We start from the raw sequence: 27,260 nt of genomic DNA on the forward strand, positions 1-27,260 counted from the left end.
TCAGGTAGATTGCCTATTTCCTCTTCATTTATTTGGTCTTGTAGGTTTTTACCTTGCTCCTTCATCTATGACATATTTTTTGCCATCTCTTTTTTTTTTTTTAAAGAGGGGATTGTGTTCCTGTTTTACAGGTTGTTTGGCCTGAGGCTTCCCACACTGTAGTTTGTAGGCTATTGGGTAGAGCTGGGTCTTGGTGCTGAGATGAGGAACTCTGTGAGACCTCACTCTGATGAACATTTCCTGGGGTCTGAGGTTCTCTGTTAGTCTAGTGGTTCGGACTTGGAGCTCCTACCACAGGAGCTTCCCCCTGACCCCAGGCTTGCAAATCAAGATCCTGCAAACCACGTGGGTGGCTAAAAAAATTTTTTTTAAAGAGAAAAATAACAAACTAAAACATAAAATTAGACTAGGAAACTAACAGATATGTTAGAAAGAATATAAAAATAAAAATATAGATGAATCAACAACCGGAAGGTAACTCAGTACCACAATACTGAAAAAGGAGGTAGGAAAGAAAATAAAAAAAACGGGGAGGGGGAAGGACTTGGCTGTGGAGAGTGGGGCCTGTCAAGGGTGAGGTTTGGGTGGTGGGCAGGGCCAGTGCTCAGGACCTATGGGGCTGGAAAAGGCCCCGAGGGCTGTGGGGGTTGGGCTTAGGCTCAAGGAACAGGAGGGGGCCAGGAGTGCCCCCCATTCTGGTCTTAGAGGGCAGGGGACCTTACCTGGGAGCCTAGCAGGCTTCCTGGGCTTGAGTCGGTGGGGCAAACACCCTCCTCTCCTCTCCTGCTTCTCAGTCTGTGTTCTGGGAGGGCCCCTCCCACCTGCCTCTCCTGATCTCCCTGGCCTCCCTCCTATGCCACCAGGACCTATGCAGCCTGGAGGGGGCTTTGGATTGGAGGGGACTGGCCTGGGAGCTCAGCAGACTCCCCATGCCCAAGTGGGCGGGGCAGTCACCTTCTGCTCCTTTTATGCTCCTCCTGGAGGGCGCCTCCCACTTGCCTCTCCTGATCTCCATGGCCTCAGAGGTGCTGATGTTGTCTTGCCTCCACTTCTCCCCGCTTTGGTCCCCGTACGTCCTACCGGTTCACTTTGGGGTTCCTCCTGTCTCCTTGGGTGTCAGAGTCCTCCACCAGCGGCCAGCAGGCTCATTAGTTGTGGGGAGGTGCTAACTCTGTGTCTTCCCACACCGCCATCTTGACTCCTCTCCCCTGTAGTTTACTTTTAAACAACTTTTATCAAGCTATTAATAATACCCAGTGAATTCACCCACCGTAATTGTGCAATCGAATTGTACAGTTTAAGTTTTAGTAAATACATACAGTTGTGAAACCATCAGTTTTATCACCCCCACAAGTTCTTTTATGTCCATTTACAGTCTCACCCCCAGGCAACCATGGACCTGCTTTCTGTCTACAGTTTTGCCTTTCCTCAAAATTTCATATAAATCACATCGGACACTATTTTGTCTTTATCTGATTTCTTTGACTTAGTGTAATATTTTTGAGGGCCATCCATGTTGTTGCATGTATCAGTAGTTCCTTTTTATTGTTGAGTTGTATTCCATGGTATGAATATACCACTTTTTATGATCTTTGATGAGAATTTGAATGATTGCAGTTTTTTGGCTATTAAGAATAATGCTGTTAGGAACATTCTTTTCTTTAAAATATGTATTTATTTTTTGGCTCTGTCGGGTCTTAGTTGCGGCACACAGGCTCTTTGTGGTGCATGGACTTCTCTCTAGTTGTGGCATGTGGGCTCCAGAGCACGTGGGCTCATTAGTTGTGGTGCGCGGGCTCTCTGATTGTGGCACGTGGGCTCAGTAGTTGTGGTGCATTGGGCTTAGTTGCCCCACAGCATGAGGGATCTTATTTCCCCAACCAGGGATCGAACCAGCATCCCCTGCATTGCAAGACTGATTCTTAACCACTGGACCACCAGGGAAGTCCCAGGAACATTCTTTTATAAGTCATTGTGCAGATACGTTTCAAAGTTTCTCTTCGATAGATACGTAGGAGTGAAATTGCTGGGTCTTATGGTTAATGTATGTTTATCTTTTGAAGAAACTGCAAAACCGTTTTCCACAGTGGAAATCTGTTTTCCACAGATTGTACTACTTTTTTCCCAGCAGTATGGTATGAGAGTTCCAGTTTCTTCACATCTTCACCAACATTTAGACTCTCGTTCTTTTTAATTATAGCTATTCTACAGGGTCTGTAGTGGTATCTCATTGTTTTAACTTGTATTTCCCTAATGATTAACAACATTGAACATCTGTTTGTGTACTTATTGGACATTTGTATGTCTTCTTGGTAAAATATCTCTTAAAATATCTTACCCATTTTAAAAATTGGTTGCCTGTGTTCTTATTATTGAGTCATGCTCTTTATATATTCTGGATTCATATCTGTGATCAGAAAATATTTTTCCCAGTCTGTGGCTTGTCTTTTCATTTTCTTAGTGGTGTTTTTTTTGAAGGGAAAAGTTTTGTATTTTGATTAAGTTCAGCTATCAAGTTTTCTTTTATCACATGCTTTTGGTGACATAGCTCAGAAATTTTTTCCAAATCCAAGACCACAAAGATTTTCTCTTATGTTTTTATCTAGAAGTTGTAAACATTTTAGGTCTTACATTTAAGTCTCTGGTCCATTTTGAGTTAATTGTTATATATGGTGTGAGGTGAGGGTCTGAGTTTTTTTTTTTTTTTCTACCCTCTGCCCCCTTTTTTTCCCTCGTTGCCTATGGATATCCAGTTGTTCCAGCACCATTTGTTGAGAAGACTGTTCTTTCCCTATTGAATTAACTAGGTGCTTTTGTCAAAATTCAACTGACCACAAATGTGTGGGCTTATTTCTGGATTGTTTGTTCTATTCCATATTTGTTTGTTTGTTTATTTATTTATTTGGCTGTGCTGTGCTGCACATGGGATATTAGTTCCCTGACCAGGGATCAAACCCGTGCCCCCTGCATTGGGAGCATGGAATCTTAACCACTGGACCACCAGGGAAGTCCCATAGAATTCTGTAATATATAATGCAGTTTACTGTGCATTATTCAAATGTAGTTTAGCTGTAACTGTTTGGACTGTAAATTACAAGTACATAATCCTTCTACCATTTGAAAAAGTTTTATTTAATTAATAAACTATTTTTAGCGCAATTTTATGTTCACAGTAAAATTGAGCAAAGTACAGAGAGTTCCCATATATCCCTAGTCCCCAGAATGCACAACCTCCTCCACTGTCAACATCCTGCACCATAATGGTTACATTTGTTAAAATTGATGACCCTGTATTGACACATCATTATCATCCAGAGCCCATAGTTTACATTAGGGTTCACTCTAGGTTTTGTACATTCTGTGGGTTTGGACAAATATATAATGACATGTATCCACCATTGTAGTATCATACAAAATTGTTTCACTCTATATAGTATGTTGCCTTTTCAGATAGATAACTTTCACTTAGTAACATGCACTTAGGTTTCCTCCATGCCTTTTCGTGGTTTGTTAACTCATCTCTTTTTATCAGTGAATAATATTCCATTGTCCTTATGAACTGTTTATCTGTTAACCTGCCTACTGAAGGACATCTTGGTTGCTTCCAAGTTTTGGCACTTATGAATAAAGCTGCTATAAATATCCACATGTAGGTTTTTTGGTGGACCTTCTGCCATTTTAAATATATAATTTGGAAATGAGGAGACTGGGTAAAATCTCAGGTCATTTTTAGTTTTTAAAAACTAACATTTTAAAAGAAGTTCATATTGAACAAAATGATAGCATTAGATTTTGTTAAGTTTGGCATTTAAAAACTAGAAATTTGGACTCTTCATCTCTGAAAATAAGATGAGATTCTTTAATTTTAGGGGATTCCTGGTCCTCCTTTCTCAGCTCTAATATAGTAAATTAGTAACCTTTTCATTAAAAAAAAAATTTAATTTTTATTTTATATTGGAGTATAGTTGATTTACAATGTTGTGTTAGTTTCAGGTGTACAGCAAAGTGATTCAGTTATACATATACATATATCCATTCTGTTTCAAATTCTTTTCCCATATAGATTATTACAGAATATTGCGTAGAGCTCCCTATGCTATACAGTATGTCCTTGGTGATTATCTATTTTATATATATAGTATATGTATATGTTAATCCCAAACTCCTAATTTATCCCTCCTCACCATGTTTCCCCTTTGGTAACCATAAGTTTGTTTCTGAAGTCTGTGAGTCTGTTCCTGTTTTGTAAATAAGTTCATTTGTATAATTTTTTTTTAGATTCCACATAGAAGTGATATCATATGATATTTGTCTTTCTCTGACTTCACTTAGTATGATAATCTCTAGGTCCATCTATGTTCCTGCAAATGGCATTGTTTCATTCTTTTTTATGGCTGAGTAATATTCCATTGTATATATGTACCCCATCTTTTTTATCCATTCCTCTGTTGATGGAGATTTAGATTGCTTCCATGTCTTGACTATTGTAAATGGTGCTGCAGTCAACATTGGGTGCATATATCTTTTCGAATGATGGTTTTCTCTGGATATATGCCCAGGAATGGGATCACTGGATTGTATGGTAGTTCTATTTTTAGGTTTTTTTTTTTTTTTTTTTTTGATGTGGACCCTTTTTAACGTCTTTATTGACTTTGTTACAATATTGCTTCTGTTTTATGTTTTGGTTTTTTGGCCATGAGGCATGTGGGATCCCAGCTTCCTGACCAGGGATTGAACCTGCACCCCCTGCATTGGAAGGTGAAGTCCTAGCCACTGGACTGCCAGGGAAGTTCCTATGTTTAGTTTTTTAAGGAATCTCCATACTGTTTTCCATAGTGCCTGTACCAATTTACATTACCACCAACAGTGTAGGAGGGTTCCCTTTTCTGCACACCCTCTCCAGCATCTACTGTTCGTAGACTTTCTGATGTTAGCCATTCTGACTGGTGTGGGGTGATACTTCATTGTAGTTTTGATATGCAGTTCTCTAAAAATTAGCAATATTGAGCACCTTTTCATGTGCTATTTGGCCATCTGTATGTCTTTGGAGAACTGTCTATTTAGGTCTTCTGCCCATGTTTTGGTTGGGTTGTTTGTTTTTTTGATACAGAACTGCATGAGCTGTTTGTATATTTTGGAGAGTAATCCCTTGTTGGTCGCTTCATTTGCCAATATTTTCTCCCATTCTGTAAGTTGTCTTTTCATTTTGTTTATGGTTTCCTTTGCTGTGCAAAAGTTTTTAAGTTTCATTAGGTCCCATTTGTTTATTTTTGTTTTTATTTTCATTGGGAGGTGGATCCAAAAAAATCTTGCTGCAATTTATTTCAGAGTGTTCTGCCTATGTTTTCCTCTAAGAGTTTTATAGTACTCAGCTTTACATTTAGGTCTTTAATCCATTTTGAGTTTATTTTTGTGTATGGTGTTGAAGAATGTTCTAATTTCATTCTTTTACATGTAGCTGTCCAGTTTTCCCAGCACCACTTTTTGAAGAGACTGTCTTTTCTCCATTGTATAGTCTTGCCTCCTTTGTCATAGATTAATTGACCATAGGTGCATGGGTTTATCTCTGGGCTTTCTATCCTTTTCCATTGATCTGTATTTCTGTTTCTGTGCCAGTACCATACTGTTTTGATGACTGTAGCTTTGTAGTATAGTCTGAAGTCAAGGAGCCCAATTCCTCCAGCTCATTTATTTTTCTCAGGATTGCTTTGTCTATTCGGGGTCTTTTGTGTTTCTATACAAATTAAAAAAATATTTTGTTCTAGTTCTGTGAAAAATGCCATTGGTAATTTGATAGGGATTGCAATGAATCTGTTGATTGCTTTGGGTAGTATAGTCATTTTGACAATATTGATTCTTCCAATTCAAGAACATGGTATATCTCTCCATCTGTTTGCGTCATCTTTGATTTCTTTCATCAGTATCTATAGTTTTCTGAGTACAGGTCTGTTGGCTCCTTAGGTAGGTTTATTCCTAGGTATTTTATTCTTTTTGATGTGATGGTAAATGGGATTGTTTCCTTAATTTCTCTTTCTGATCTTTCATTGTTAGTGTATAGAAATGCAAGATTTCCGCATATTAATTTTGTATCCTGCAACTTTACCAAATTCATTGATGAGCTCTAGTAGTTTTCTGGCAGCATCTTTAGGATTTTGTATGTATAGTATCATGTCATCTGCAAACAGTGACAGTTTTACTTCTTCTTTTCCAATTTGGATTCCTTTTATTTATTTTTCTTCTCTGATTGCTGTGGCTAAGACTTCCAAAACTGTGTTGAAAAAAGTGGTCAGAGTGGGCATCCTTGTCTTGTTCCTGATTTTAGAGGAAATTCTTTTAGCTTTTCACTGTTGAGAATGATGTTAGCTGTGGGTTTGTTATACATGGCCTTTATTATGTTGAGGTAAGTTCTCTCTGTGCCGACTTCTGGAGAGTTTTTATCATAAATGGGTTTTGAATTTTGTCAAAAGCTTTCTCTGCATCTGTTGAGATGATCATGTTTTTTTTTAACTGATAAAATTTTTTTTTTTCACTTTTGAGTTTTTACAGTTTTTCTGTTTATTCGTGTAAGGTGGAAACTAGAACTGTTTAAAAGACATACACAGATCGAGTACATCAATAATCAGGGTTTTTTCTTTTTTGCTATACTATTTTCACACCTACAGGTGTGCTTGCTAGGCAATATAACCATCACAGAAGCAAACATGAGGCAGAATACTGGTGAGGAAAAAGCGAGAGAGAGCTACCAGATATAAAGACAGGCTCGTTCTACATTCACTACTGTGTTTTCAAGTGCCAAGTATTAACTGCACATTTTTGTTCAGCTAGAAAGAAGAGGGATTTTTTCTTTTTTTCCCTTTTGGTTTGTTTGAAATCAGTGCATGAATGTTTCTCATTTCAGCAGATGGACAAACAGATGGACACTATGGCTATGGGAAATGTTCAGGGGAGGGAGGGGGATACTGTGAGACTGCTAGGCCTGGCTATTCCCAACTCTCCCCATCACAGTGTTCATGCAACTTCCCTGCATTATAGGGTCTTGTTGAAACGTGTCTGTGAGCTTGATGGAATGGATACACTTGGGAGAGCTGGTGACAGGTGTTAACAAGCATTATCAGGTCTGGCTGCAATATAAGGAGAAACCATGGATATTTAAAAATACGTTTTTGAGTCAGATCTTGGTGTGACTGAAGAGCAACCACCATTCTGAGAACTGGAAGAAGACAGAGCTGAGATGCAGGAAGCTCTTTTCAACTCTCTGTAGCAAGGCTGGCTCACTGAAGTGCTCACCAACATCCCTCACCCCCTCCAGGCCTCCTGTCCCTGCTCATCTAGTACTAAACCGTGAACAAAAGGCAAAGAGAATGCACAAAGAAGAAAACATAAGGAAGAAGAAGGACAAATTTAGAGAGAGAAGAGAAAACCAAAATCAATAGTCAAAAAGGACAGTGGGAAAGAATGTTTAGATTTCAAAATTTTAAAGCCCCGAGCTAGGAAGAACCCAAAGACTGAGTACTTACTCCTCAAGTGAAAGGCAGTCTCTGCAGAACATTATTCTTAGAGGTGTTACCCAGGAAACAGATAAGGCCATTAGTAAGATACATGGCTTTTTTTTTCCTTCTTGAGCTCGTGGTTACAGGGAAAACAGATTCCACTACGGAAGCGCAAGCTGCCAGTCAGTAACATGCTGCTGTAGGAAAGGGGTTGGAGTCACGTGTGGTCTATGAGCACTGGACCTTTGCATGGTGTCATAACCCAGTTATCTGCCACCAAGAATGTTAATTTCTGGCTTCAACTTTCCTCAGAGGAAGACACTGTGGCCATCTGCAGTCATGAACTTTTGAGTGGCAGCAGCCCCAATGGGTCAAGTGTCTACAAGCCCTGAACAGAACAGGCAGAATCACTGTGAATTACCATGAAACTCGAATGCCAAACTAGAGGTTTCTCACTCCAAGTCCCAGTGTCACAATATAATCTCTATAACTTTCTGTACACCTTTACAATGGAACTGTATTTCAGTGACTGTTTTGAATTGAATTAAACTTTCCAAAAAGTTACACATAATTCAGGTCTATTTTGTTTTCTACCAGTAAGAGTGCTGCTAAATTACAAAACCCCATAATCACAGTATTGTTTTTTAAAAAAATTAAACACACAGTATTCCTGTCAATGTTAATCCAAATCAAAACTTCAGAATGCCGTGGCATTTATGTGACCAATCTGAGTTTTAGATACAAATACCAGCTGCTTATCCCATGGACCATTTTTGCTAGACTGAGGCTGTGAAAAACTGAAAGTTGACGTACGATTCTTTTTTTTTTTAATTGCACAAAGGGATATACGTGGAGGATACAGAGTGACACTGAAGAGATCACAGGGCATGACAGACATTAGTTCTCTCCCTCCCCAGCATCTCCTTCGTCTCCCTGGTTTTCCGACGTCCACAGAGTGAGATTGTCCCTAAGCAACTGCGTGATCAGGATGCTGTCTTTGTAAGACTCTTCATTCAGCGTGTCCAATTCAGCAATCGCTTAATCAAATGCTGTTTTTGCCAGGCTGCAAGCCTTTTCAGGAGAGTTTAGAATCTCATAGTAAAAGATGGAACTTAAGTGCCAGGCCCAGTTGAATTGGGTGTGTAGGCTGCATTTCTTTCTTACTAATTTCAAATGCTTCCTGGTAAGCCTGCTGGGAGTTTGACACAGTGGTTTGTTTATTGTCTCTAGATGCCACCTCAGAAAGTGGTCAGAGTGGGCATCCTTGTCTTGTTCCTGATTTTAGAGGAAATTCTTTTAGCTTTTCACTGTTGAGAATGATGTTAGCTGTGGGTTTGTTATACATGGCCGTTATTATGTTGAGGTAAGTTCTCTCTGTGCTGACTTCTGGAGGGTTTTTATCATAAATGGGTTTTGAATTTTGTCAAAAGCTTTCTCTGCATCTGTTGAGATGATCATATGTTTTTTTTTAACTGATAAAATTTTTTTTTTCACTTTTGAGTTTTTACAGTTTTCCTGTTTATTCGTGTAAGGTGGAAACTAGAACTGTTTAAAAGACATACACAGATCGAGTACATCAATAACCAGGGTTTTTTCTTTTTGCTATACTATTTTCACACCTACAGGTGTGCTTACTAGGCAATATAACCATCACAGAAGCAAACATGAGGTAAAGATATCTAAAATAATCGCCTTTCCTTTTCAAGTAGAACACCTTACTTTCTGGTTGTGTAGCATTGGGAATAAGGTACTTGTCCAACAGCTCCAGAACATTGTTGCAGATGTCCTGCAGCTCTGCCTTGATCTTCTCACGGTATTCTTTGCACATCTGCTGCTTCTTCTCGTTCCTCTCTGTTTTCTGTTTGATGCTGGAGATGACACGCCAGGAAGAACGGTGGGCACCGACCATGTTCTTGTAAACAACAGACAGCAGTTTTCTCTCCTCATTTGAGAGCTCGTGCCCCTGCTCCATGACTGCCTTCACGGCCGCAGCCATGTCATCGTAGCGCTCTGCCTGCTCGGCGAGTTTGCCTTTCTGTACCAGCTCACTTTTATCCATGGTCATTCCTGTGGGAGGACTGCAGGGGACAAAGATACTAGCGGAGCTCCGGGCATGGTGACCGCTTCCTTCCCAAGCCCATTACTCCAGCGGTGGCTGCAGTGGCGGCGGCGGCAGAATCGGTGGCTGCAGTGGCGACCTCGGCTCCGGAATCGGCGGCTGATCATATGGTTTTTATTCTTCAGTTTATTAATGTGTGTATCACACTGATTGATTTGTGGATGTTGAAGAATCCTTGCATCCTGGGGATAAATCCCACTTGATTGTGGCTTATGATCCTTTTAATGTATCGTTGGATTCAGTTTGCTAGTATTTTGTCGAGGATCTTTGCATCTATGTTCATCAGTGATATTGGCCTATTTCTTTTTTTTGTGGTATCTTTGTTTGGTTTTGGTGTCAGGGTGATGGTGGCCTCATAGAATGAGTTTGGGAGTGTTCCTTCCTCTGCGATTTTTGGGAAGAGTTTCAGAAGGATAGGTGTTAACTTTTCTCTAAATGTATGGTAGAATTCACCTGTGAAGCCATCGGGTCCTGGACTTTTGTTTGTTGGCAGTTTTAAAATCATTTTTGATTTCAGTACTTGTGATTGGTCTGTTCATATTTTCTGTTTCTTCCTGGTTCAGTCTTGGAAGGTTATATGTTTATCCATTTCTTCTAGATTGACCATTTATTGACATATAGTTGCTTATAGTAGTCTCTTATAATCCTTTGTATTTCTGTGGTGTCCGTTGTAACTTCTCTTTTTTCATTTCTAATTTTATTGATTTGAGCCCTCTCCCTTTTTTTCTTGTTGAGTCTGGCTACAGGTTTATCAATTTTGTTTATCTTTTCAGAGGAACCAGCTTTTAGTTTGATTGATCTTTTCTATTGTTTTGTTTCTCTCTGTTTCATTTATTTCTGCTTTGATCTTTATGATTTTTTCCTTCTACTAACTTTGGGTTTTGTTTGTTCTTCTTTCTCTAGTTACTTAATATCCTTTTTAAATTAGTAATATTCATATATTTAATGCATTTATAGAAATTGCATTAGGTATTAATTTTGAGCTCAAATTTCTTTTTGGTCATTACATACTGGTAAAAAACATGGGCTATGGAGCCAACTGGAGTGTGTTCAGATCTTGTTTCTACCACTTATTATGTCATTGAGCAAGTAACTCAACCTTTGTTTCCTCAACTAAACTGTGGGAATATAAACATTGCCTAGCTCTTAGGATTGGGGTGAAAATTAAATAGGAATGCATGTAAAGTACATGACATAGCACCTAGCAAATGATCAGTAAGTGGTAGCTGTGGTGTCTTTTCTAAAATGCAGTATATGAGTTCATGATATTTTCAGCTCCTTGGAATGCAGTAAGTTATATTCTTAATGCAAGAGTTTGAAATATTGAGTGAGTTAGAAAAAATTAAGACTTGTTAATTATTCCCATGTATAAAAATGGTTTCTGTTGTGATTAATTTATTTTCATAGAAAGTCCAAAAATGACGACAAGTTGTTGTTAACTGAATAGAGTGGTAGTAGTTGAGAAACGTTTTTCATTTATGCTGTCACTTTCTAGGCTATCTTCTCATACTATACTGTCTCCTGAGGAAATCTCATCCACCTCCATGGCTTCAGTGGCAAATGAATCTCATCCATCCTCCTGCTTGCTTGACACATCCATTTGGGTGTATCGTAGACTTAAAGCTCAGTACCCCCAAACTAAATTCATGATCTTCCCTTTCAAACTGTTATTTCTTCTAGTGTTGTTCACCATCTCAGTACATGGCGTAGCCATACATCCCTTTGGTCAAGCCAGAAATTGAAAGTCACCCTCAATTCTTCCTTTTCCCTGGTCCCCTTACGACTATTTTCCAGGTCCTCTTGATTCTAACTGTTAAATATCTCTGACATCCTACTGTTAAATATCTCTGAAATCCTTCTACCTTTCTCATCCCCTTCTATTTATTGTCAGCACCATCTCTCATCTGGCTAACTACTTCAGCCCTCTAACTTATTTCTTCACGTCTCCTCTTGCTTTCTTCCAATTCTTCGTATACAGTATAGCCAAAGTGACTATGATGTCATTCCTCTGATTGAAAAATCATTCTATGGCTTCACTTTGTTTTTAGCATAAGCTCTAAGAACCTTAAGATGTTCTTCATCATCCTGTGTGATTAGGCCCCTGTTAATTTCTTTAGCTGTATCTGCATCCACTGTCCTTTTCCATCTCTGTTTCTTCCATTCTGGTCTCATTACATTTCTTCAAAATCTCCATTCTCTTTTTTGCCTCTGGCTGTCCACTCTGTTCCTATCTAACTCTTGCTTATATATCAGATCGTATCTTAAACCTTACCTCTTCTGGAAAGCCTTCCCTGACCTCTTCCCCTTTCCTCCTTCATCAGTTCTCCTGCCCAGATTATGTCCCTTACTCTCATCTAGAACTCCCGTGTTTCTCATTTCCCAACACTCATCCTGCTTATAATTATTTGGCTAGTATGTCCTCCCCAAGATGACATATCATAAGATTAAAGATTGTGTTTGTCTTGTTTGTCATTGTGTCCCCGGTGCCTAGCACAATGCCAGACACAGGTGTGTAGTATTTGTTGAGTGAATGAATTTGGCTATTTAGAAAATTTTAAGTTGTATCTGTAATTACTTGTAATAATTGTATTGTCACCTTTTTTTTTAATTCCCCCTATTCCTTACAACTGTTACTTAAAACATTTTATTTCGAAATAATGTACTTATTTTAGGAATAAGAAGAAAAAAACTACCATTTGCCAGGTGTCATGTTGGTCACTTGAAGTAAATTGTTTCAGTTGGTTCTTACTATCAATGTAGAGTATTCATTCTTTTTTTTTTTTTAAACATCTTTATCGGGGTATAATTGCTTTACAATGGTGTGTTAGTTTCTGCTTTATAACAAAATGAATCAGTTATACATATACATATGTTCCCATATCTCTTCCCTCTTGCATCTCCCTCCCTCCCTAGAGTATTCATTCTTATCCCCATTTTGCCATTGAGGAAATAATCTCTGGGTATATACTTTCTAAGGTCAAGTCTCTGAAAAATGGCAGATGTGTGGATTCACGTTGAGGTCTTTCTATTCTAGAACCTGTGTTCTCTTGCTGTAATTATACTACCTTCTCCAATTTAACGTCCACATTAAGTAATTAATATACACATTTTAAGAAATTTCTTATGATTAGCTAAAGTGTCAGATTTTGTATTTATTTCATTGACTCTAGTTCTTTAACAGTGCTATGCTCATGTGGCATACAGTACATCTTGTAATTGCTGATAATAAAGGTGAAATTTGTACAAGAATAAACTTTAAATCCAGGCTAGAAATTGCATCACGGTGTCAAAGGAATTAATTTTAAGAGCTATTGGTCTGTAGCATGACTCTGTGAAGTGATTGATTCTCTTCATCATTTTCAGGGACTATTTTTGCATATGGACAAACTGGAACAGGTAAAACTTTTACCATGGAAGGTGTTCGAGCTGTTCCTGAACTTAGAGGAATCATTCCAAATTCATTTGCTCACATATTTGGTCATATTGCAAAAGCAGAGGGTGATACAAGGTAAAAGAGAATTCTTAATATTTTCTAATATTGAGAAGTACAAGCATAAGAAAGATGTATAAATTTTATAAACACATTTAAAAAACTGTTCTAATATTTCACTGTTTTTTTTTTAATGATGTTTTATTACAGATTTTTGGTTCGAGTGTCTTATTTGGAAATATATAATGAAGAAGTTCGTGACCTTTTGGGCAAGGATCAGACACAGAGGTTAGAGGTATGGATAATTGAAATTGGAGCATTTTCCAAAGCATTAGAATGTGTACTAAATTAAGCTCTTTTTTGAACAAAAGGTACTTTAAATATTTTACTTATTTTTTGACCATGTAATATAACGTAGTACAAAAATAAAAGTATTTTAAACATTTATGCATTGGAAAGTCTTGTTCCTATCTCATTTCTCCCCACCCTAAGATAACCACTTTCAGTGTCCTTTCAGTGTTCTTTATGTAAATACAAACAAGTACAATTTTATTTTTACTCCAAAAGTAGGACACTGTATACATTGATATGCACCATTTTTTTTTTTTTTTTTTTTTTTTGGGTACGCAGGCCTCTCACTGTTGTGGCCTCTCCCATTGCGGAGCACAGGCTCCGGACGCACAGGCTCAGCGGCCATGGCTCATGGGCCCAGCTGCTCCGCGGCATGTGGGATCTTCCCGGACCGGGGCACGAACCCGCGTCCCCTGCATCGGCAGGCGGACTCTCAACCACTGCGCCACCAGGGAAGCCCCACATCATTTTTTTAATTAAATTTTTTATTGAGATAAGTGTAAATTCATATGCAGTTGTAAGAAATAATACAGAGAGATTACCCTTCACACAGTTTTCCCCAGTGGTAACATTTTACAAAGCTATAATGCAATATCACAACCATGATATTGACCCTGATGCAATCCACAGATCTCATTCAAATGCCCCCAGTTTTTCTTGTAGTCGTTTGTGTTGTATACTATTTTATCTTGTGTAGATTGGTATATCCACTACCACAGCAAGGTACTAAACATCTCAGATATGCCTTATGTTGCCCTTTTATAACCACATCCACCTCTCCTGTGACCACTCCCCTCTGTCCCCATCCCTAACCCCTGATCTACTTTCCATTTCTACAGTTTTGTCATTTCAAAATGTTATGTAAATATAAACATACAATATGTAACCTTTTGGAATTGTCTTTTTTCACTTGGCATAACTCCCTAGAGATTCATCCAAGTTGTTGCATGTATCGATTGTTCATTCATTTTTATTACTGAGTAATATTGCACGGCGTATTTAACCATTCACCTGTTGAAGGACATCTGGGCTGTATACAGTTTTGGGCTATTATGAGTAAGGCCACTATGAATATTAACACACAGATTTTTTTGCAAATGTAAATTTTCATTCTCTGGTATGAATGCCCAAGAGTACTCCAGAATTTATTTTAAGTCAGGAGTTTTTAAAGTGTCAAAAATATAGGTATTAAGACTAATCATGAATGTAGTCATGAATACTTGTGTTTTCAGTCTTTCTTTTACCTGAAGGAAAAACCACACTTTCTGATTGAGAAACTCTAGTTTGTATACTTCTGGGTAATAGATTAGCACTAAAGACTACTTTCATCCAGCATCTTAGAAAAGGGAACTGTGAGATTATATGCATAAATGTCAGATAATCACAAAATTTGTGAATTGGTACATTATGGTTTTAACTGACAAGTATAGCTGATTCACATTCATTATTTTTTAATTGAGATATAATTTACATAGCATAATATTCATCCTTTTAAAGTGTACAATTTAGTGATTCTTAGTATATTCAGAAAGTTATGCAACCATCACCACTATCTAATTCTAGAACATTTTCATTACTCCAGAAAGGAACTCCATGGCCATTAGGAGCCACTCACCATTCCCCCTCTCCCTCCTGGTAACCCATAATTTACTTTTTGTCTCTATGGACTTGCCTATTCTGGCCATTTCATTTAAATGGAATCATACAATTGTGGTCTTTTATGTCTGGCTTCTTTCACTTAGTATAATGTTTTCAAGATTCACCCATGTTGTAGCATGAATCAGTATTTCATGTTTTTGTTTTGTTTTAACAGCCTGTACACGTTTTTATATGAATACACGCATACCTCGTTTTATGGTGCTTCACTTTATTATGCTTTGCAGATACTGTGTTTTTTACAAAATGAAGGTTTGTGGCAACCTGCATCAAACAGATCTGTTCAGCTCCATTTTTCCAGCAGCATTTACTTACTTCATGTCTCTGTGCCACATTTTGGTAATTCTTGCAATATTTTAAACTCTCCACCAGCAAAAAAGTTATGACTCACTGAAGGCTCAGGTGATGTTAGCATTTTTTAGCAATGAAGTATTTTGAAATTAAGGTACATACATTTTTTTAAACATAATGCTGTTGCACATTTAATAGACTACAGTATAGTGTAAACGTAACTTTTATATGCAATGAGTAACCAAAAAATTCATGGTACTAAGTTTATTACGGTGGTCTGGAACTGAACCTGCAATATCTTTGAACTGTATATTTTTTCAGTTCTCTTGGTTATGTATCAGTGAATGTAATTGTTAGATAATGTGGTAAATGTATTTTTAGGAACTGCAAGACTGTTTCCCACAGTGGCTGTACCATTTTACATTCCTATCAGCAGTGTAAGAGGAGTCCAGTTTCTCTACATCCTCATCAACACTCGTTATTATCTGTCTTTTTTATAGCCATTTTAGAGGGTATAAAGTGGTATCTCATTTGTGGGCTTGATTTTCATTTCCCTGATGGCTAATGATGATGAATATCTTTTCACGCCATTTGTATATCTTCTTTGGATAAATTTCGGTTCGAATCCATTGCTCATTTTTAATTGGGTCTTTGTCTTTCTGTTATTGAGTTGTAATAATTCTTTATATATTCTAGATACAAGTTTGTTAACAGATACATGGATTTACAAAAATATTCTCCCATCTGTGGGATTGTCTTTTCACTATCTTGATGGTGTCCTTTGGAGCATAAAAATTTTAAATTTTCATCATGTCTGGTTTATCTATATTTAGTTTTGTTGCTTGTGCTTTTTGGTGTAGTATCTAGGAAATCATTGCTTCATCCAAGGTCATGAAGATTTATGCCTGTGTTTTCTTCTAAGAGTTTTATAGTTTTAGCTCTTATATTTATGTCTTTGATTCATTTTGAGTTAATTTTTTATGTACCATGTGAGGTAGAGGACCAACTTCACTTTTGCCTATGGAATATCCAGGTGTCTCAGCACCATTTATTGAAAAGACTATTTTCCCCTCATTGCACTTTGCTTTTTTCACTGAACAATGGATTGTGGCAATTTTTCCACATCAGTACAGAGAAAGCTTCCTCATTCCTTTTTTTTTTTTAAAGGTTCATAATATCCTTTGTATACACATAATTTTAATTTATTTAGCCAGCCCTCTGTTGATGAACACTTGGGTTGTTTAAGATCTTTTGCTGTTACACACAATTCTGTGCTAAATAGCCTTGTACATACAGCATTTCATACATGTGCAAGTATATCTGAGGATAAATTCCTGAAGCAGGGTTGCTGAGTCATGTGGTAAATGATTAGTAACTATTGCCAAATATATTAATATAGTGTATGAGACACTAGGTTTAGTGTATGAGACAAATGGTTAGCCTTTAAAATATTAACATTGGAATTTTGATAGAAATTGCATTGTCAGTAAAATAATTAGAGAATAATGGTAAGAGTAGTCACCATTGTAGAATGGTGTAGAATACACTTAGAATAACAGCAGCTACTATTACTAAGCTTTTATAATGTGGCAGTAGGCATTCAGTACAGTAAATTGTGGTAGTAGCACATACTTTATTTCATTTAATCTTCTAGCAGTTCAGTTTTGTTATTGTAAAAAAAATGAAACCTAGAGGGGTTTCCTGACTTGCTCATGTCGCAGGTAGGTGGATTAAGGATTAAAGGGTGATTTCTGAGGTTTTACCATCTTAGCTTGAATTCTGGCTCTGAGTTCTTAAGCAAGTTACTTACCCTCTATGAGCCTTAGCTTTGCCACATGAAAATGGAAATCATAAAAGTATCTACTTTATAGGATTATTGCCAACATTAACAAATTAATACAAAGTTTTAAAATCGTTGATTGACACGTAATGAAGTATTCAATACATTTTAGCTTTTTTTTCTTTTTAAGTTTACTATATAAGCTGAGCTTTTGGAGCAGTATATTACAGGCTTAGGTATTATTTGTGTTTGTTGGACCTTAATGAAGACTTAATCTATAATGATAATGTGTAGACAGCAAATATAGAGATGTTTCATTTTTGCTAGTTGTCATCTTTGGTTTTGATGGATACTTTAATTCTGTGCTTTTTACCTTTTAAAAGTTTATTATTTTATTGCATAGATCATTAGAATAAAAATCATTTGGACAGATTTTCCATTTTTGTAACAGTAATTATAGATCAGATTTATTCTCAGGAACAGTCTTGTCAATGGTTCTCAACCACATTAGACCCAATGCCCCTTTTTTATAACATATATCTTGTAATGCCCCTTTGACTATCCTGAAATAAATTTCATAGATGATGAAATCTATCTACACGCATAATTTAAAAATTATCAATATACTGCCCTATTATAATATAAAAGAGAATAAATTAATTAAAAAATAAAGTACTTGTATTTCAATATATAAATGCTTAGATGTGATCATACTCAATGACATAATGAAGTAGTCAGAAGCATATATAATCGTTATGATTGTAGCAGCTACAAATGCAGACTATTATAAGTATGTTGTATTGGTGATCTAAACATCTTGATTGGTGTTACTGTCAATGACATGGTCTTTTAAAATAGTAACTAGCTCTTGGTAGAGTTCTGAGGAAAATAAAGTAGTTCTTTCCTCAGTTTTCCTGCATTCCTATATTATTATTATTACCATGGGAAAGCACTTAGTCTTCATATGTACAATAGAGTTAGGGTTTAGATTCAGGTAATTATAAATTGTTTTTTCACCCATGTTAATATCTGGTAGGACATTCAGAGTTGCATGGGACAGTTCATTGACTGTGACCCATTTCATTTCAAGGTGTTTAGTATCCCAGGCCCCTGCCTATGAATACTAATAGCGTCCTCAAGTGAACCAGAATGTCCCCCACAAACTTCTAAAACATTCTGGGCAGGGGAGTAACTGCTGCCATTGAGATTCATTGTTTTGGCGTTATAAACTGTTTGTTACACAAATTAAATTTCTGTGTTTTTGATAAAAATTCTTTGCTACCATTACCATCCAATTTTTTTTAACTTTCATAAACAAATAACAATAATAGACAGTAATACATACCACTCACTCACATTCATGTGCCTCATTTCTAGGTGAACTTGCTGGCGCTGACCCAGACTCATGACTGAATTTAAGCTATTAGTTTTTAGGAGTGTCTAGACCACATTTAAGTTACCAGGACTCTCTAACAAAGGTAAAGACCAAGGCCCTCTAATGAGAGTCAATATCAGGGGTATCTCTGAGAACGATTAATCCTTTAATTTCCTTTTTTTCCTCCTGGTGGGATCTCCTCCCAAACCAGGGCCAGGATCCCCTAATGAGGGTCAAAACCAGAGAGAAAACAGGATTCAAACTCGTGTACTAAGACACCCGAGATAAAAGTCAAACTAATTCCAGAAGGCTCACTTTGATACAATATCATAAAAGCCTATGCATAAGGAATTTTATCCCATTTTCTTTCCCTTTTAAAAAACAGTTCTAGTTGAATGTAGGTATTATAGTCTAAAGACCACTGAGGTGCCATTGTTCATCAGAGCCTAAGGAATATTGGGGCCATGTGGTGTTACAGTAAAATATCATTCTCTTTCTTTTCATGGGAGCATAGCTGCAGTTCTTCCAGTTTTGCAAAATCCACCCTAGGGGACTACAAGATAGAACAGAGCTCTCATTACCCATTATTCTTTCACACGGCTGCTATTACCAGAAACAGACAGACTGGCAGATCAGTATCCAGAGTCTTCTCAGGGTCACAGTTTCCTAGAATGAGAATGGAAAGTTTCCTACCTACCGTTCCAGACAGGGGTGCAGATGAGCCTTGGTCTAACAGGGAGTTTCTCAATTACTGCTCAGGCAGTGCTGGATGGCCAAGGGACTCCTTGATCCAGAAGGGAAAGTCCAATTAAAGTGATACTCTGCTCAAAACAAGATGACCATGTCATACACCTTCCCCCACAAAAAAGTAAAATTCCAATCAAGGCAACCCAGTAGGGAAGAATGCCCTGGTGTTGTCACACACGAGGTTACACCACTTACCAGAGACGTCTTACACAAGGACCAGAGCCTTGTTTCCTTTACCAGTGAATCGAAAACACCATGGGCCAGTGCTGCCTAGTTAGTGGCAAGCACTTGGGGCTGTCCCTGAGACAAAAGTACTCAGGCACCTGCAGGACAAAATCTGAGTGCCAGTGTCAGCCGAGGGCTGATGTACCATGAGTGAGATGCCACTCAGGATGACTGTCCCTTCGTGGTCACCAAAATTGTTACTGAACCAAACTTGGGTCTGCTTGCGTGCCACACAGCAAGGCAAATTTACTGACACTGGGTTGTGTTGAAGGAAGTACACTGTTTTATTGCAGGGCACCAAGCAAGCTCATGTTCAGAAGGCTCAAACTCCCTAATGGCTTTTCTTCAGGGATGGGTTTTTAAAGGCAACATTTGCGGTGAGTGTTGCAGGGTGCATGACTTCTGATTGGTTGGTGGTGAGGTAACGGTGATATTTTGGGAATCTTAATCATCAACCTCCTGGTTTAGTCCAGTCTGAGGTCTAGTGCTTGTGGTCTGCCTGTAGTCATCATCCTCAACCTGGATGGGGGTCTTGGTTTCTACAGAACAACTCCAAGGTACACATCAGATTGTTTTATATATTCCTTGAGGAGGAACTAGGACTCTGTTTTATACCTGAACTATTGTTTCAGCTATAAAAAGCAGTTTTTTGCCTGGTTTTCTTTTGTTTCTGCATTCCTTCACTTCCTTTGTAACTGCTTGACTCTGCTCTTTGGAATTCAGGAAAAGCCTGGGAGACTAAATCCTTTTTCTACAAACAAGAAATGGGGGATGTGGAGGGGCTTTTTTTACCTGGGAGGGTCCCGCAAGGTCCTGCCTTTTTTTATTTTATTTTTATTGGAGTATAGTCGATTTACAATGTTGTGTTAGTTTCAGGTGTACAACAAAGTGATTAAGTTATACATATACATATAATTCTAATCTTTTTCAAATCCTTTTCCCATTTAGCTTATTACAGAGTATTGAGTAGAGTTCCCTGTGCTATACAGTAGGTCCTGGTTGGTTATCTATTTTAAATATATTAGTGTATATATGTCAATCCCAAACTCCCAATTTATTCTTCGCCCCAACCTTTACCCTTTGGTAGCCATAAATTTGATTTCTAAGTCTGTGAGGCTGTTTCTATTTTGTAAATAAGTTCATTTGTATCATATTTTATAGATTCTGCCTAGAAGTGATATATGATATTTGTCTTTCTCTGACTGACTTCACTTAGTATGATAATCTCTAGGTTCATCCGTGTTGCTGCTAATGGCATTATTTCATTCTTTTTAATGGCTGAATAATATTCCGTTGTATAAATGTACCACATCTTTTTTTATTAATTTATTTATTTTTGGCTGTGTTGGGTCTTCGTTTCTGTGCGAGGGCTTTCTCTAGTTGCGGCAAGCGGGGGCCACTCTTCATCGCGGTGCACGGGCCTCTCACTATCACGGCCTCTCTTGTTGCGGAGCACAGGCTCCAGATGCACAGGTTCAGTAGTTGTGGCTCACGGGCCTAGTTGCTCTGCAGCATGTGGGATCTTCCCAGACCAGGGCTCAAACCCGTGTCCCCTGCATTGGCAGGCAGATTCTCAACCACTGCGCCACCAGGGAAGCCCCAACCACATCTTCTTTATCCATTCTTCTGTCGATGGACATTTAGGTTGCTTCCATGTCCTGGCTATTGTAAATAGTGCTCCAATGAACGTTGGGGTGCGTGTATCTTTTCAAATTATGGTTTTCTCTGGATATATACCCAGGAGTGGGATTGGTGGATCATATGGTAGTTATGTTTTAGTTTTTTAAGGAAGCTTCATACTGTTCTCCATAGTGGCTGTACCAATTTACATTCCCACCAACAGTGTAGGAAGAGTTCCCTTTTCTCCACACTCTCTCCAGCATTAATTGGTTGTAGAATTTTTGATGATGGCCATTCTGACTGGTGTGAGGTGATACTGTGTAGTTTTGATTTGCATTTCTCTAATAATTAGTGTTTTGTTTATCTAATACTTGGTGCTTTTTAGCCATCCTGTATGTCTTCTTTGGAGAAATGTCTATTTAGATCTTCTACCCATTTTTTGATTGGGTTGTTTGTTTTTTGATATAGACCTGCATGAGCTGTTTGTATATTTTGGAGAGTAATCCCTTGCCGGTCGCTTCGTTTGCAAATATTTTCTCCCATTTTGTAAGTTGTCTTTTCATTTTGTTTATGGTTTCCTTTGCTGTGCAAAAGCTTTTAAGTTTTAATTTGGTCCCATTTGTTTATTTTTCTTTTCATTACTCTAGAAGGTAGACTGAAAAAGATCTTTCTGCAATTTATGTCAAAGAGTGTTCTGCTTATGTTCTCCTCTAAGAGTTTTATTGTATTCGGCCTTACATTTAGGCTTTTAATTCACTTGAGTTTATTTTTGTGTATGGTGTTAGGGAGTGTTCTAATTTCATTCATTTACATGTAGCTGTCCAGTTTTCCCAGCACCACTTGCTGAAGAGACTGTCTTTTTTCCATTGTATATTCTTGCTTCCTTTGTCATAGATTAGGTGACCATAGGTGCATGGGTTTGGTCTCTTTGTATTTTCTTTTTCTTCCTGGTTCAGTTTTGGAAGGTTGTACCTTTCTAAGAATTTGTGCATTTCTTCCAGGTTGTCCAATTTATTGGCGTATAGTTGCTTGTAGTAGTCTTTTATGGTCCTCTGTATTTCTTTGTTTTTCTTTGGTGTCCATTGTAACTTCTCCTTTTTCATTTCAATTTTATTGATTTGAGACCTCTCCTTTTTTTTCTTGATGAGTCTGGCTAAAGGTTTATCAATTTTGTTTATCTTTTCAAAGAACCAGCTTTTAATTTGATTGATCTTTTCTATTGTTTTCTTTATCTCTATTTCATTTATTTCTGCTCTGATCTTTATGATTTCTTTCCTTCTATTTGGTTTTGTTTGTTCTTTCTCTAATTGCTTTAGGTGTAAGGTTAGGTTTATTTGAGATTTTTCTTGTTTCCTGAGGTAAGATTGTATTGCTATAAACTTCCCTCTGAGAACTGCTTTCGCTGCATCCCATAGGTTTTGGATAGTTGTGCTTTCATTTTCATTTGTCTCTAGGTATTTTTTAATTTTCTCTTTGATTTCTTCAGTTATCCATTGGTTGTTTAGTAGCATATTGTTTAGCCTCTACGTGTTTGTGTTCTTTATAGTTTTTTTTTCCTTATAATTGATTTCTAATCTCAGAGCATTGTGGTTGGAAAAGATGCTTGATGTGACTTTTAAAAATAAATTTATTTATTTATTTTTGGCTGTGTTGGTCTTTGTTGCTGTGCGCGGCCTTTCTCTAGTTGTGGCGAGCGGGGACTACTCTTTGTTGTGGTCAGCGGGCTTCTCACTGCGGTGGCTTGTTGCGGAGCACAGGTTCTAGGCACATGGGCTTCAGTAGTTGCGGCACGTGGGCACAGTAGTTGTGGCTCTTGGGCTCTAGAGCTCAGGATCATTTGTGGCGCATGGACTTAGTTGCTCCGTGGCATGTGGGATCTTTGTGGACCAGGGCTCAAACCTGTGTCCCCTGCATTGGCAGGCGGATTCTTAACCACCGCACCACCAGGGAAGTCCTCATATGATTTTAATTTTCTTAAACTTACCAAGTCTTAAACTTACCAAGTCTTTGTGGCCCAGCATGTGGTCAATCCTGGAGGATGTTCCATGTGCACTTGAGAAGAATGGGTATTCTGCTGCTTTTGAATGGAATGCTCTGTAAATATAAATTAAGTCCATCTGTTCTAATGTGCCATTTAAGGCCTGTTTTTCCTTATTGATTTTCTGTCTGGATGATCTGTCCATTGTTGAAAGTGGAGTGTTCACGTCCCTCACAATTACTGTGTTACTGTCACTTTTTCCTTTTGTGGGTCTTAACATTTGCCTTATATATTGAAGTGCTCCTGTGTTGGGTGCATATATTTAGAATTGTTATCTTTTTCTTGGATTGATCCCTTGATCATTATTTAGTGTCCTTCTTTGTCTCTTGTAACAGTCTTTATTTTAAAATCTGTTTTGTCTGAAACGAGTATTGCTACTCCAGCTTTCTTTTGATTTTCATTTGCATGGAAGACGTTTTTCCATCCCCTCACTTTCAGTCTGTATGTGTCCCTAGATCTCAAGCGGGTCCCTTGTAGACAGCATATATACAGGTCTTGTTTTTGTATCCATTCAGCAGTCTGTGTCTTTTGGTTGGAGCATTTAATCCATTTACATTTAAGGTAATTATTGATATGTATGTTCTTATTGCCATTTTGTTAATTGTTTTGGATTTGTTTTTGTAGGTCTTATTTCTCCCCTTCTTTTGTTCTCTTCCTTTGTGATTTGATGACTAACTTTAGAGTTGTGTTTGAATTCCTTTTGCTTTTTTGTGTGTGTATCTATTGCAGATTTTTGATTTGCCATTACCATGAAGTTTTGATATAGTATTCTACATGTAAACAAGATTGATTTAAGTTGCTGGTCTTTTAATTTCAAATGCATTTCCAGAATCCTGCATTTGTACTCTCCTCTTGATTGCTGGTTTTGATATTGTATTTGTGTGTGGATGATTTCCTACCTTTAACATATATTTGCCTTTACTGGTGAGCTTTTCTATTCATAATTTTATTGTGTGTATTTACGTCCTTTTTTTTTCTGCCTAGAGAAGTTCCTTTAGCATTTGTTGCAAAGCTGGTTTGGTGGTGCTGAATTCTCTTAGGTTTTGCTTGTCTGGCAAACTTTAGATTTCTCCATCAAATCTAAATGAGAGCCTTGCTGGATAGAGTATTCTTGGTTGTAGGTTCTTCCCTTTCATCACTTTATTTTTGTTTGTTTGTTTGTTTTAACATCTTTATTGGAGTATAATTTCTTTACAGTGGTGTGTTAGTTTCTGCTTTGAATCAGCTATGCATATACATATATCCCCATATCCCCTCCCTCTTGCGTCTCCCTTCCACCCTCTCTATCCCACCCCTCTAGGTGGTCACAAAGCACTGATTTCACTTTAAATATATCATGCCACTCCCTTCTGGCCTGCAGAGTCTCTGCTGAAAAATCAGCTGATAACCTTATGTGGATTCCCTTTTAAGTTATTTGTTGCTTTTCCTTTGTTGCTTTTAATATTTTTCTCTTTGTCTTTAATTTTTGTCAATTTGATTACTACATGTTTTGGTATGTTCCTCCTTGGGTTTACCTGGCCTGGGACTCTCTGCACTTCCTGGACTTGGGTGACTGTTTCCTTTACCATGTTGGGGAAGTTTTCAGCTATTATCTCTTCAAATATTTTCTTAGGTCCTTTCTCTCACGCTTCTACTTCTGGGATCTCTATAATGTGAATGTCAGTGTGTTTAATGTCGTCCCAGAGGTGTCTGAGACTGTTCTCATTTTTCATTCTTTTTTTAAAAATTCTGTTCCACAGCAGTGATTTCCAGCGTTCTGTCTTCCAGCTTACGTATCCATTTTTCTGCCTCATTTACTCTGCTATTGATTCCATCTTGCGTATTTTTCATTTCAGTTATTGTGTTGTTCATCTCTTTGTTTGTTCTTTAGATCTTCTAGCTCTTTGTTAAACATTTCCTGTATCTTCTCAGTCTGTGCCTCCATTCTTTTTCTGAGATCTTGGATCATCTTTACTATCATTACTCTGAATTCTTTTTCGTGTAGATTGCCTATCTCCATTTCACTTAGTTGTTCTTCTGGGGTTTTATCTTCTTCCTTCATCTGGGACATAGTCATCGGCCATCTCATTTTGTCTACCTTTCTGTGATGATGGTTTCCATTCCACCAGCTGCAAGGCTGTAGTTCTTGTTGCTTCTGGTGTCTGCCCCCTGGTGGATGAGACTGGTCTAAGAGGCTTGTGCAGGCTTCCTGGTGGGGGGAACTGGTTCCTGCCCACTGGTGAGTTGAGCTGGGTATTGTCCCTCAGGTGGGCAGGGCCGTGTCAAGGGGGCTGTTTAGCAGGCAGCTGTGGGCTCAGGAAAACTTTAGGCAGGCTGTCTTCTGATGGGTGGGGCTGTGTTACCGCCCTGTTGGTTGTTTGGCCTGAGGAATCCCACCACTGGAGCCTACAGGCTGTTGGGTGGCGCCAGGTCTTGGTGAAAAAATGGCAGCCTCCAGGAGGACTCATGCCAGTGAGTACTCCCTAGAACTACTGCCGCCAGTGTCTTTGTCCCCACAGTGATTCATAGCCAACCCCTGCCTCCCCAGGAGACTCTCCAAGACCAGCAGGTAGGTCTGGCCCAGGCTCCTATGAGGTCACTGCTTTTTCCCCTTGGCACTGGTGTGCATGAGACCTTGTGTGTGCCCTCCAAGAGTAGAGTTCCTCTTTCCCCCAGTCCTGTGGAATTCCTGCAATCAAACCCCACTGGCCTTCAAAGCCAGATGCTCTGGGGGCTTCTCCTCTCGATGCCAGACCCCCAGGATAGGAAGCCTGAAGTGAGGCTCAGAACTTTCACCCCTGTGGGAGAACATCTGCGATATAATTATTTTCCAGTTTGTGGGTCACCTACCCAGCAGATACGGGATTTGATTTTATTGCGATTGAGCCCCTTCTAATGTCTTCTTGTGGCTTCTCCTTTGTCTTTGGATGTAGGATATCTTTTTTGGTAGGTTGTAGTGTTTTTTTTTCGATGGTTGCTTACCAGTTAGTTGTGATTTTGGTGTTTTCTTGATACAGGGTGAGCTCATGTCCTTCTATCTGCAATCTTGTCTCAGGGTCCTGCTTTATTTCAGAATCATATTCAGTTTCTTCATATTTCATGTCTAATTAGTTTATCTATAATTAATAATTGAATATGGAATTAATATCTTGTGATTGGGAATGACCATAGACTTTGCAGACTGATGCCGGTTTGAAGAATGTTTGTTTTCAGTCTGCAATGAGATGAGAATAGTAAATGAAAGTACATGCTTAAAAACTTTTATAGTAATTTGACATTGTCATGGTATCCAAATGTATGATTTTTGTATTTTTCAGAGATATCACTTTCCACATTAGAAATATATGTATAATTCTTTACCATAGATTTTTCTGAGAAGCGTTGATATAAACCAGTAATATTCAAACATTTTAAAAGATTTAAAGCCATTAAACAGTTGAATCAAACCAAACCTTATGTGGAAGCCCAATCTATAAGATACATGAAAGTAAAGCTCTCTTTAGAACTTGTGTCTAGGTCTGAGAGCCCCCAGACTCACACAATGGCCCCCTCATTGCCACCATGGACCCTCTAGTGCTTGTCAGAGCACAGTTTGAAACCCACTGGTTTATAGAGACCAACACATTTCTTTACTACTAGTAAAATTAGGGCTTAATGTATATCTCATGACAGAAAAATGGTAATTTTTCCTAATGTATAAATATATCATAAAAGAGACTAAAGAGGGCTTCCCTGGTGGCGCAGTGGTTGGGAGTCTGCCTGCTGATGCAGGGGACACGGGTTTGTGCCCTGGTCTAGGAAGATCCCACATGCCATGGAGCGGCTGGGCCCATGAGCCATGGCCGCTGAGCCTGCGTGTCCGGAGCCTGTGTTCTGCAGTGGGAGAGGCCACAACAGTGAGGGGCCGGCGTACTGCAAAAAAAAAAAAAAAAAAAAAAAAAAGGAGAGACTAAAGAAACCTAAAACCTCTAACTAGATTTAAGATCAACAGCTAGAATTTAGAGTATTTGCCTTTGTGACTTTTGTTTCTGATATAAATTTTGTTTATCATCTTTGTGCAGTCTTACGACCTTTGGAATGGCTCGCGCCACTGGCAGCCACGGGCCTCTGCCTCAGTTTCACTTTATTCTGTTGATTTGTTGGATGTGACTTCTAGGGC

General features: G+C 38.3%; 1 protein-coding gene and 1 pseudogene across 3 annotated transcripts in view; one reads left to right on the forward strand and one right to left on the reverse strand.

Moving 5' to 3' along the window:
* Positions 1–27,260, forward strand: part of KIF3A (kinesin family member 3A) — an 82,811-nt gene that overhangs the window by 16,500 nt on the left and 39,051 nt on the right. For all 3 annotated transcript variants that reach the window (XM_027097929.1, XM_027097947.1, XM_027097939.1), the window contains exons 3-4: positions 12,973–13,117; positions 13,250–13,334. In XM_027097929.1, coding sequence (XP_026953730.1) covers positions 12,973–13,117; positions 13,250–13,334 — 230 coding nt within the window. The remainder of the gene's footprint in view (positions 1–12,972; positions 13,118–13,249; positions 13,335–27,260) is intronic.
* On the reverse strand, positions 6,853–9,602 carry LOC113615488 (14-3-3 protein beta/alpha-like; annotated as a pseudogene).

The sequence above is a fragment of the Aethalodelphis obliquidens genome, unplaced genomic scaffold, assembly GCF_003676395.1.
Source record: "Aethalodelphis obliquidens isolate GAN/ISIS:26980383/991018 unplaced genomic scaffold, ASM367639v1 scaffold4, whole genome shotgun sequence".
NCBI lineage: Eukaryota > Metazoa > Chordata > Mammalia > Artiodactyla > Delphinidae > Aethalodelphis > Aethalodelphis obliquidens.